The sequence below is a fragment of the Lepisma saccharinum genome, chromosome 11 (assembly GCF_977018435.1).
Source record: "Lepisma saccharinum chromosome 11, izLepSacc3.1, whole genome shotgun sequence".
NCBI lineage: Eukaryota > Metazoa > Arthropoda > Insecta > Zygentoma > Lepismatidae > Lepisma > Lepisma saccharinum.
In genome coordinates this window covers 80,475,907-80,488,144 of record NC_139239.1, presented here as the reverse complement: position 1 = coordinate 80,488,144, position 12,238 = coordinate 80,475,907, and the positions used below count along the sequence as shown (strand labels likewise).

General features: G+C 34.2%; 1 protein-coding gene across 2 annotated transcripts in view; it reads left to right on the top strand.

Moving 5' to 3' along the window:
* The window catches only part of LOC145994942 (uncharacterized), a 51,316-nt gene extending 39,368 nt beyond the window's left edge, over positions 1-11,948 (top strand). For both annotated transcript variants that reach the window (XM_083131456.1, XM_083131455.1), the window contains 3 exons: positions 7,237-7,362; positions 8,763-8,850; positions 9,989-11,948. In XM_083131456.1, coding sequence (XP_082987582.1) covers positions 7,237-7,362; positions 8,763-8,850; positions 9,989-10,160 — 386 coding nt within the window. In that variant the 3' untranslated portion in view covers positions 10,161-11,948. The remainder of the gene's footprint in view (positions 1-7,236; positions 7,363-8,762; positions 8,851-9,988) is intronic.
* Positions 11,949-12,238: the final 290 nt, after the last annotated feature.

Sequence of the window (12,238 nt, the reverse complement as noted above, 5' to 3'; positions counted from 1 at the left end):
AGCCCATCTTGCACAGATTTTGCGGAAGCGTAAGTGGTCGTAAATGATTGTCTCAACACTCCCGACACTGATATTCACCTCGGCAGCAATATCCTGCACTGTTACTCGCCGGTTCTCAAGAATCATTTGCTCAACACGTGCGATATTCACTGGCGTGACTGCAGTCGGGCGAATGTGTCGATGCGCTTCATTTGTCACCAGCTCCCGTCCTTCACGAAACTGCTCACACCATTCGTACACTCTTGTCCGCGACATCGTTTGTTCACCATACTGTGCTTGCAATCGTCTGAAAATCTCAACCAGGTTTCACTTTCTCCTTCACGAGAAATTTGATTAGACACCGCTGCTCCACAGCCACAGACACACTGCTTGCCGCCATGTTCGCTGCAACTGCTGCGCATGCGCGAAATACGTCATGCTGGGTGCTAGTTACTCGCGAAGGAATACATTACGTCACCCGCACGTTTCATCATGATCCGGCTATTCATCGATTTTTTACGTACGAAAATCCCGGTCAACCTTGAACGACCCTTGTATTAATAATTATTGAACTTCTGTTGACAATAATTTGTTCAACTTTTTCACTTTATGTAGAGAGACTAGTGTGGATCTGAACCTTAGCTTCACATCTGATGTAAACTACATCATTTGTGTTTTCTTTCTAAAGGTATTGAAACCCTTAAACCTTTAATTAACTACTGGGCTGCATGGGAATATTACTTAACTCTTTTTGCATAACTTGATGTAAAGACTGTTATAGTTATTAATAAGAAATCAGTTCTGCTCATAGTGTGTTGAATCCTTAAATATGTTTTCAATTGTAGTTTGGTTATTTCCTTAATAGGTTTGTTTCATATTCAAATAACATCTGCTACAAAACACAAAAAGGAAGACTAGATCAAGGAAGACCCAATGAAATTGAATTACATAGTCTCGTACTTCCTCAAAAGTTTCAGCAAAATAATTGGTGAAAAATTCAATGGCACACGAATTGGTTCCAAGAGCTCCAAAATGTGAAATCATTGACTTTTTATTTAATTTAATTAATTCCCATCACTTTGCGTAATACTGGGAAAAGATATGAAAGCAAGTTTTTGTACTGTGAAACTGTGGCAAGAAATGCCAAGCAGTTTTACAAGAGAGAAATTAATAAATTTGACTTTATTTCTAATTTATCAGTAATGCCATAGTCAGGATTCTAGATGTTGGCGGGACACTATTTTCTTTCCCAGGGCAATTATGTCTATATTGAAGAGAGAGACAGCCGAGTCTGTAAAAGTTATGCTTTTCCATCTCTCAAATTCTAACCTACGATTCGATTAGTCACTGACAAAGTTGCATACCGCTGAGTATGTAATTCTTCAATATATACATTGGTGTACATGAATTTATAAATTTCAAGATGGGCAAATGTGTGCCATCATCCTGGCCCCCTCTAGCATATCGATGCTATAATTATATGTTATTCCATACCCATAATGACCTCATTTCTAGGATATTTGATAAAATGATAGGCTATAACTCTTATGAGCACTTAGCCTACAAGAAAAGAAACTTATTTACTACAAAGCAGTAGCTGACAAGTGTTGTGTGTGTTTGTGTGTCAGCGGAGTCGAATGAGAAATTTGCAATTGTTCAACATCTCCAAATTGAGAAATTCAATATGATAATATTGGCCACAATGACATAAAAAGGGTTTAAAATTATGGATAATATACCTATTATAGAGAGTGCAAGGAAAGAGGACATATTTGTTCAAAAGTGTACAAACCATCATAAGTACAGTTTAAGATTTTTGAAGATTCTGGTTGATTCCTTACCATAATCAAACCTAGTTCAAAGTTTTACAGTCTTCGTCAGTGCCAGGTTCTACATTTGATCACATGTTGAAATCTTGTTCAAATTATTTTGCAGTGATACTTTCAAATAATAATCATAATTCATGCATGATTTTTTAATAATGTTATTCATGAGGTGTTCATGGTGAGAGAAAATCCTTGTTATAATTGTGGTCACTAAGCTATTGGTGAGGCTCTGAATGCTTTTCTCAGCATCTATAGTACCGTCGTGAAACTAGCGGTGAAGTCCTAGAAATGATTTCTAAGAAATGGCTCTGTTTTCTTTGTTAACTCATTTTTGTATATTTTTAAAGTTAAAGCTTAAAATTCAAGCTGGATATTTCCATCATAACATTACATACGTGGGTTGTAAATTTAAAAGTGGCAACACTGTCGGGAAGAAGTGATAACACCGTGTATGTGCTATCAGATGGTGAGCATTGTCAGTTGGGGCTCATGTCGATGTGTGGAGTACCAACAGTTGTCGGTGCAATAAGTGCTGTTGTGTAGTACGAGGTTGAAATGGACACCATTTTGTTCACTGCCCTAAAACATGTTTGCCAAGGTAAGACAGCGATTTGGGATCAAAATCCAGGTGGACCGAGCAAAAATGCACGAGAATGTCATCAATACTTGCACAAAGCCTGTAGCAACAATTCCTTGCCATATCTGATTGTTGTACAATGGGAAAGCAAATTTCTTGATGAGGTTGGGATGTATCAGTGAAAACATGAGGAAAATTGCATCATGCTCGGTCTCTTATATTGTCACCATTGTGCAACAATCAGATACGGCTAGGTATTGTTGCTACAGGCTTCATGCAAGTATTGATGACATTTTCGTGCATTTTTGCTTGGTTTACCTGGATTTTGATCCCAAATCGCTGTCTTACCTTGGCAAACATGTTTTAGGGCAATGAACACCATTTTGTCCACCACATTAATATGGGCCTGAACTGACAATGTTCACCGTCTAATAGCACATGCATGGTGCTATCATCTCATCCTGACAGTGTTACCACTTTTAGATTTACAACCCACGTGTGTACATATGCAAAAAACTTGAATAGATGCATGCCATAAAATCATATATTAGACAGACCTTATAATTTTGTCAGATTTTGGTACATTTATCTGCTTTTTTACTTTTCTATTTGAGAAACCTGCCAAATATACTTTTTATATACAATAATATCAGTGGCAATGTATGACTAGTGAAATTCATTGCAGTTGAAAAAAAATTCTTAGCTACATTCTAAAACATATTACTCTGCATAATATATATTATTTTACTCATCAAGCAATTAAGAATGCAAGCAGCTTACATATAGCGCATACTTACACATTTCTTGCTGCATCAGATTATTTTGCAAGTAGGATTAGACTTTATTCAGTATGTTTCTTTATAGCTCTTATTTATACATAATAAGCTTGACTAGTAAGTTTGATTTTTTTTTTCAGTTTACACTGCATGCTGGTTATTATTCAGTTCAAGAATATTTTGGTGCCTTGTCTGTCCTATAATGGCATCTCTTGTGTGTTTTTGTATAGCTTCTAGTTTTTGCACATCCCACACCTCAGAGCCAACCTTGGTGATTTTATGTGACTTACATACTTAATCCAACAGCACCTGTGGCCTTCTGTGGAAGCTGTAAATGGTGATGTTAAACGTCTTCTTCTTAATACTCTTAACATTTTTTTTATAAACTCTTTGTGCCATGTTGCCTTCCATCGTACAGTGAGGTTAGGTAAATGCAGATGCCACAAGAATATTATCAATATGCTCTGTTTCATATTGTGAGTGAGAAACTAAATTTAAACAAGAAATTTTTATCTTAATACACATTAGCACCACAACATCAATCATTCATTTATTTATTAAGGTTAAGAGTGTTTTAAGAATAGCTTATATGTGCAACCAGCAAATTTGTGAATTCATCTAGGATAGTTGATTATTTCTGTTGTGCAAATTGTACCAAAAAGTTTCAATTATTTCATTGGTGTGCTGTGTTGAGATATTGCTTATTCTGATTAACACACACATATTAAATATGCACCTTAGATAACAATCATACAATTATATATATATATACACACACACACACAAAATATTGAAGTAAAAGTATGACACTAATCATTAATGTTGCTGGTTGGCCATGTCTTGAGTTTTTAATTCATAGATTTAACTTTAGCATTTGGTTAAAATGTACAGCCATTCATATATTCTTAAGTTGATTTAATCTATTGCAGAAAAAAAACAATAGTATTAGGTGCTATAGAAGTGCAAATCAGTTTTATCATTTGTAAATGCAAAACCATGCATAATTTTCTTAGCAGTGAGACTTACTTTATTTTTCATAAACTTCATATTGCAGTGTGTGTGTATATACATATGTGTGTGTGTGTATGTAACTTACTCTAATACTAGTATTAGTTTAGTATCAATTTGCTCTTTTCAGGAAAATTTATCATTTCTTTCTTCATATATGAATGGTTTTAAAGTTCTTGTCTACACCACACACCCTTGTGAAACAACTACAAGGGTGTAACTTCTTCATTATCACAGGCCACTTGAATGGCTGATGAAAATTCTATCATTAATTACAAAGTAACTGTAATTTTGTTAGGAATAAACTTAAACATCACTAATAAATTATTCATATCATATTTAGTTTCCATTTGCATGTTTATTTAAGTCCAAAACAGTTCTCACTTATTAGGAAATATGCAGCCTTTAGAAATAGCTTTTGAAAAATTGTTCGATTCTCAGTAGGAATGGATACTTTTAGTAATGTTTCTTCATATTAAGTGAAATTAGCACTGGGGATAGGGAGGGGGGAGATTCAAAGTGTCTTCTCGCACTCTTGTGCAGTGGTAATAGTGTGTTTTTCTTGTTATAATTACAATTATCAATGACAGAGGGCTAAAGGGTAGCCTGTCGTTTTAGCTCTTTCGCTGCGGACTTTTTCAAGCGAATGTGGCCTTTGCTGCGTAGTTTTTTTGAGGATTTTTCAGAATTTAAAAAAAAATTGTAAATAATTATTCTAGAACCCTACTACGTATACTACTTCTACAAAAGTAAATCAGATTTCTACATAAGTACACTTTAAGGTAGATTTTAATGAAAAAAATGATGCTTATGTTACAGTCTATCACTGACAGGTAGCTTTGAAGTTCTTTTGTGTGTGGTAGATCTCAAAACTATGAACACCACCATTTACAGAATCACTTTCACATTCTGAACACAAACCTGTACCACTCACTAACACATCGTAAACACAGTCACTTTCTCCATCTTCTCCAGCACTAATTACATCTGATCCACTAAATTCACAGTCCGAAATAACATCCAAAAGCTCTGTTACTTCTCTGTGATCTGAGAGTTTCAAAACCTTATGCGCTGCCATTCTTGTTTACATACGCACGGCAGTACACTAAGTTCATTTGTTCAGAAAAGAAGCACGATTTGTCCTTGAAAACTAATTGAAACGAAAGCCGCTAGGTGGCAGCAGCATCCAGTAATGCTTTCGTTACGGGGTGACTTCACTCGACACCATCAGCGACGAGAATATTTCAAATCGACTGCAGTCGCTTTCCGTAAGTTACGCATATTGAACCAAAGCGACCCAAGTCACTTCCCGCAGCGAAAGAGTTAGGTAGTAAAATTTGTTGCACTTTAAACAATGACAACTAAAAGTATATCTGAGTCTAAATTATGAACACAACATAGCAATACATTTATCATTTCCAGATAAGGAAAATCAAATTATTAAACGTTTCTAAATTATAAATAGTATTAGAACACTGGGGATATTCATTTTATCACTATACTTGCATTTTCTATAAGGTAAATTATACTGTGTATCACGTGTATAGGTTAGCTCTAAATATAAATTGTTCCACATTATAAATAAGTTCATGAAGTAACTGTAGTCAATTGGTATTTATATATATTAAGCCAAATCATTACTCATTCAAAAGGCGATCAATATAATCTGTATCCTTCAGCACATTTCTGTGAATATTGTTGCCATGATTGTAAAAGAATCATCACTATCAGCCATGCTACCACATAATTTCATCACAAATGAGCAGACATATATAAAATCGCCTGCCTTATGTGATAAGTTTTTGTTGGATTTTGATGCTGGAAAACATGTAGTAAATTTTCAAGATGTCACAATTTCGAACACCTGACTAAAATTTTTCTGTCGTGCTCATCAATCAATTCAGGCGATTACAGGGATATTGCCTTTAATCTTCCATGACCTTGTTCCATTCTGTCTTTGTCCTTTCACTTTCTGTTTGCAGTGAAACTTACGGTGCAAATCAATGTGTAAAAAATAAAGCAACAAAATCATAACCTTCAGAACTGGCTTAAGAACACATAATCCTGTACAAAGATAATTGACCGATAAAATAAAAATAACCTTTTCTGTCTCCATGGTGTATGTCCATGTGTAGAACATTGGAAATACTGACATCACATTATTGATGTTAACTGGAAGTCTGTTACATTGCTTTCGCTACCCATGACACTATTCCTGTCGATCTATGTTAGACTAGAGCCGCGGTGGTGTAGTTGGTAGTGCATCTGACTGCTATGCGGGAAATCTGGGGTGGCTGATCTAAGGTTGGAACTTTTCCAGCCTGTCCCCACATAAAACGTTTCTGGGGCTCATCCTGCCTCAAATCAATGGGTACCTGGGGGCAACCCTGTGGGATGAAGGCAGCTGGAGCATGGTGCTCATCACATCAGCTTCAAAATGGCAAAGTTTGAGAATGTGTGGAACCCTACTCCTCACATCAACGAAATGTGCCCTCAAGGCACAGTGCTATATGTTAGACTGATTTATTTTATCCTAATATCTCACGATAAATTTTCTCTTGATGAAGAGAGCTATGAAATGATTCAAAATTGTGGAATCCAACAAAAATGTACCACATGAAGAATGCAAATTCTTTGTATTATACTCAGGTGTAGTGAATTCATCTTCTGAGCTACTTTTGTGCATCTAACGCTTGTTACATCTGATAGTTTGTCCATGTCATATTTTTTCTCCAAACCCCCGCTACATTAGTATACATATATTAAAAATTCAGTAGTTATATGTTACGGGAATATGCAAATTATGAAGTGGAGGAGTACTGATTTGGTTCAAAAGTAGATTGGATACGTCTTTACTTTCATTACCATTACTTTCACTTAGATTATGGGTTTCAAATGCATTCAAATTTGATTTTAATTACTACAATCTGAAACAGAGCATAATTAACAATATAAACATATATATTGTAAATGGTGTATGTAAGTTGATTGTACCAAAATAAAGGTTGTGACTGATACAATCAGTTCCAGCAAGACACACTGACATTCCTCACTCTCTACCCACATGTAGAAATAACTCAGCGGCCATCACCAGTCCATGCTATTAGCATTGATGATGATAATGATCAGGTGGAATACGATGTGCGGGAGCATGACTGGCAGTTTGAGGTGCTAAGTCGTCAAGCTAATGTCTCTGGTCAGTGGGACGAAGTTTTGTTTGGTGTACTGTCTTACTGTTTTATTACTTATATTGATGTTCTTTCTGATGTATAGTATCTTTTCCTAATCGTCTACAAACGTTATTTGACTCTTGTAGTTCTTCAGGATCTTTCTTTCTGTCTTGGGTATAAGTAGATTTTTTTTGCTTTCCAATTTTATAACTGGTAAGAATTCGTGTGCACTTCACTACTCTTGTTAACTTTTCAATCTAACAATGTGTCAAGAAACATTCTTCTCTGCAATTCTTATGTTGATTAGATCTGGGAAATTTGTATTAAAATTGCGGAAGGTCATGCATGGAATTGGATATTTGTGTACTAACTAATTTGCATGTATGTCACTTTATTCTATTCACAAGTAAGTATGTTATGGCAATGAAAATGTTAAAGAACATATGTTATTTTCTTCCTTTAATAAAAAAAATCATATACGAGGACACTTTTCTTTTTGATTAAGTATGTCTCAGTATAATTTTGTGTACTATATTTGTATTGACATTTTAAAACAATCCATATTGATGTTTAGTAAAGTTGACCAATAATCCTGGACACCTCAACCAACCAATTCCGTGGCACACCAACATAGTTTATTCCAAACTTCCAGATAAGACAAGTTGCAATCTACCTCTAATGGTCTCTTCTAGTGTGCATCTTTCAAATGTTATTAGTAATGTGTGTGTGCATTGTTTAGCATCACCAATAATTGCTTTCTCTAGTAGTTTTTTTTTCTGGCAAATGTAGCTAAGCAAAATACAAATTTGTTTGTAGAATCACATGATTAGACAGCAAATGTTACAGTACAAGACATGTATTAATGCACATACGTGTCTCACTGCTCCCAGGCAAATATGTATTTTACTGCTATGTACTCATTCCTGAATGACATGCATATGAGTGAGTGACTCCAATACATACAAGAAGGGAATGTGTTTTGTTTGCATTTCTTTTCCCCATGTTTGTGAATACTGTTTCTTTTGGATGTATTATAAAAAGTACTAAAGCATGTGTATGTGTAAAGAATTATTTGTTTACAGGTTGCAGCATGTTTTGGTTCTGGATTGTGATGTTGGCATGCTCGATTATATTAAAAACACAAACTGAATTTCAACACAGTGCCACATCCTTCACAGATATTTTTATATGTTGTTTTTTTTTATTATTTTTATAAATTGTCCGCAAGATAAAAAGAAAATGTGAATTGTGGTTACTACAAAAGAAACCAAATGCACAATGTAACTAATTTAGCTTTGTAAATCTCCCAGCCACCTGTATCATGCATAATAAGAATTACTATGACTTTCCTTTAAGGCCTGATATGGTAAGTTACTCGTCTTCCTTGTATTTAAAGAATCTGCAATGATAATGTTATTTCTTTCAGGATCTGAATTCTTTCCATCAGATGACCCAGCTGCTTTCGAACAATTTGCAAGGGAGTTTGGTGGAGATCCACCAAGTGTTCAGAGACGGTAAGCTTTTTGTCTTGTCACGACTAACCTAAAAGAAAAAAAATCGACATAAAATAACTATGCTTTTGCTATGACTTATAACAGTGAATAGCCCCATTACGTGATTTCCAAGGACCTTCCTGATGCAAGGGAAGTGGGAAGCGGAGAATGCGCACCAGACCAACCAGACAACAGCGGTAATGCTGAGAGTTAAGACATCGAGGGGAGGAACTATTACGTGAACCTCATTCTATAGGCTGCTGCATTTCTTATTGTGCTGGGTTGGTTGCTTCCCCACTCCCCTTGCCAGCATATAGAGTAGAGCATCCGCCGTAAGACTGGAAAAGAGCTTTAGTTTAAGCTTTGAAACTAAATTAATTTTTAAAATTATTAATGATAACCCTGCTGAAAATTCTGATCCCAGTACACAGAATCTACTGTCATCAATTGTACTCTACTGTGTGTCTTGGAAATCTACTCAAACTCTATGGTTTCCTACTGGACACCTTCAGTAGGCCTAATGTACATGTATAGCAGAGAAACTACATGTGAAATATTCTCTTCAATATTACATATAATGTTGTATCTAATATGTTTAGCTCAACACATTGGCTGTAAATATAATTTTTCATTCTCCCGATTAACCATTTGTTTTCATATCTATTTGAAAGTCTAAACACAGTAGATGTTTCAAAACATCCATTGATTGACTGAAAACAGTACAGTAGAGAAACTACAAGTGAAAAAAACTTCTTCAGTATTATATTTAATGTGTATGTATTGTGTTTAACTGAAGATGGTGGCTGTAAATATTACATTTCATTCCTCTTTATTAACAATTTTTATTTATATTTGTTCGAAAAACTGAACATAGTAGATGTTAAACCCTTAAACTCTATTAACTATAACTGGAAAATTAAAAAAATAGTTGTATATAATTCCAAGTCAGATATCAACATAGTTGGATATTCCAGCACGATTTTCAAAGCTCAAATACAAACTTTAGTATTGGTTTGTAATTTCACTCACTTCATTATCATATATCGTACATCCAGATGATTCAATGATCAGGCAACTTCTTTTTTAGAATTTTTTTTTCTACATGCAAAAACATGAGCTTAATTCAAGTAGTTTTAATATACATATATTTATTTTAAAGGGTTGTTACCACTCACACCCATACAACTACAACCATTGGAGAAGATGGCCAGCCAGTCACAGTTACAACAACAGAAACAGAAGTTGCTGGAGATAACCAGGAAACACCAGACATTCTTGAGCAATTCATAACAGATGAACGACATCAGAAGCAAAAAGATCAGCAGAAATAAACTACATCTTCATACATAGAAATATATATATATATATATATTATTGTTCAACAAAGAGCTACAGTGTGTCACAGAGTAACTAATATGTTTACTGTGAAGCTTTCAATAGAGTAATTTTATAAGTAATATATACATATATAGGTATTATTAACTTTTTCTTTGAATTTTGTATAGTATGAAAATTTTGTCCACACTTAATATAAGTTTAATATATTTCTGCTTGCAACTCAATATTTTCATTTCAAATATATTTTGAAGCATCATCAAACTACATGTGAGAACTCTATATTACTAAGAAATTCTACATGTAACACACTTGCAAACTTGTATTCCTTTCATAGCAAATTGTAATTTTTGTTATAGATGGTATAGCATTCTATCCATCAGAGCATACAAGTAAAGGAAACAAAGCAAGAATTGCCAGTCAATATATTGTTCATTTGCCTAATAATATTCCTGCATTTTACATGTAAAGTGTTCACTTTTTCTTTGTGACGTGTTATTTAATGGGTCAATATGTCTTCTATTAATTTTCAAAAAAAGAAAAATATGATGGTGGTGTACTCTAGTGTTGCAAAATGGTTTACTTTGTATATACATTTTTTTAGTATGACATGCTTTTGTCTCTAGTCAGACTTGATCACAAGATGATATTGAAAAAATACTGAAAATGTGAAAATTATACTTGGACTTTACAATTCGAAAGGTGTAATACCTTACCAGATAAAACATAAGAACAAATGCCTTAGTATTGAAGTTTTGACCAATAAGTGATGCGTAGTTCTGGGCAGAGCTGGTTGATGTATAAATACGACACTGATAATAATTACTAGATAAGTAATATTTTCATATGATTTTGTGTGTAATGAATTAACGTGTTACAACATTCACATGGCCAAATATCAAGAATATGCAAAAACGGAAGTATCTTGTGCAGTGTTCTAAAGGAAAAAAAGCAGCAAACTATATGAAATGGACACTCAGCAAAATTGAAATATGGTGTACATTGACATGGCATACTGTCAAGCTATTAAATCTTCACAGAAGAATATGAAGAATGAAGCATTGATTTCATATTGAAGTTGAGCTTGCTGTATGCAGTGTGTTTTCTGTAATTCATGATTGTAAGTGATAGGTTAACACTAGCCTAAAGCTAAGTTGTTTCACAAGTGAAAACATAAAACAATGAATGCTTCACAACTTATATAGACCACTTTCCATAACTAGCTTCTTACAAGAGTCAAAATAAATAATATATATATATATGAATATATATTACACAACACACACACTTTTAAGAAAAGTTATCTGTTATCATGTAATGACATGGCAAGAAAGGGTGACCGTTTGGCTCAACCTCGACTAAAAATCTGCTTTGTCTATATTGTATGCATCAATAACAGTTTATAACATTGATGCAGCTATAATTTTATTATAGTGTTACAAGGTTGTATGTTTAAAGGCATAGACTGAGCTGCACATACTTTTCTTGCCATGCCATTTTGTTTCTAGATTCACTATAAAGTAGTTCAACATTATTTGTGACTTTTTTTTTTCTGACGTTCTTTAGTCAAGTGTATCATGACCACCAATGATATGCCAGTCCACTATATATATATATACACACATATTCATGTTTGCTCCATTTTGGAAGTCACTATTTGTGGAGCTAAGAGGGCCCAGCTTCACTCAATTTATCTGATAAAATGGAGCAGAGCTGATATTGCATTGGTGGGAAAATCAGTTTGAAAAAAAATCTGGTAATAAAGCTTACTTAAATGCCGAAAATGTATTTTCTTTAAAAATGGATATGCACAAACCTATTTCCAATAGAAGATATGAATTTATATTGGACAACATGTAAACACTACTTTCTGTGACCTCAATGACAAATTAATTTGTAACTACAGGGTGTCTCACATAAAACTGGTACACCTGTAATGAACTATACATTATGTGTACTAGTTTTATGTGGGATACCCTGTATTTACTTTAGAGAACATTATCACCTAAATATCTCATCTTGGTGGCCGAACACATTGAGTACTGTACTCAGTAACTCAATGTCCCGTACCGTG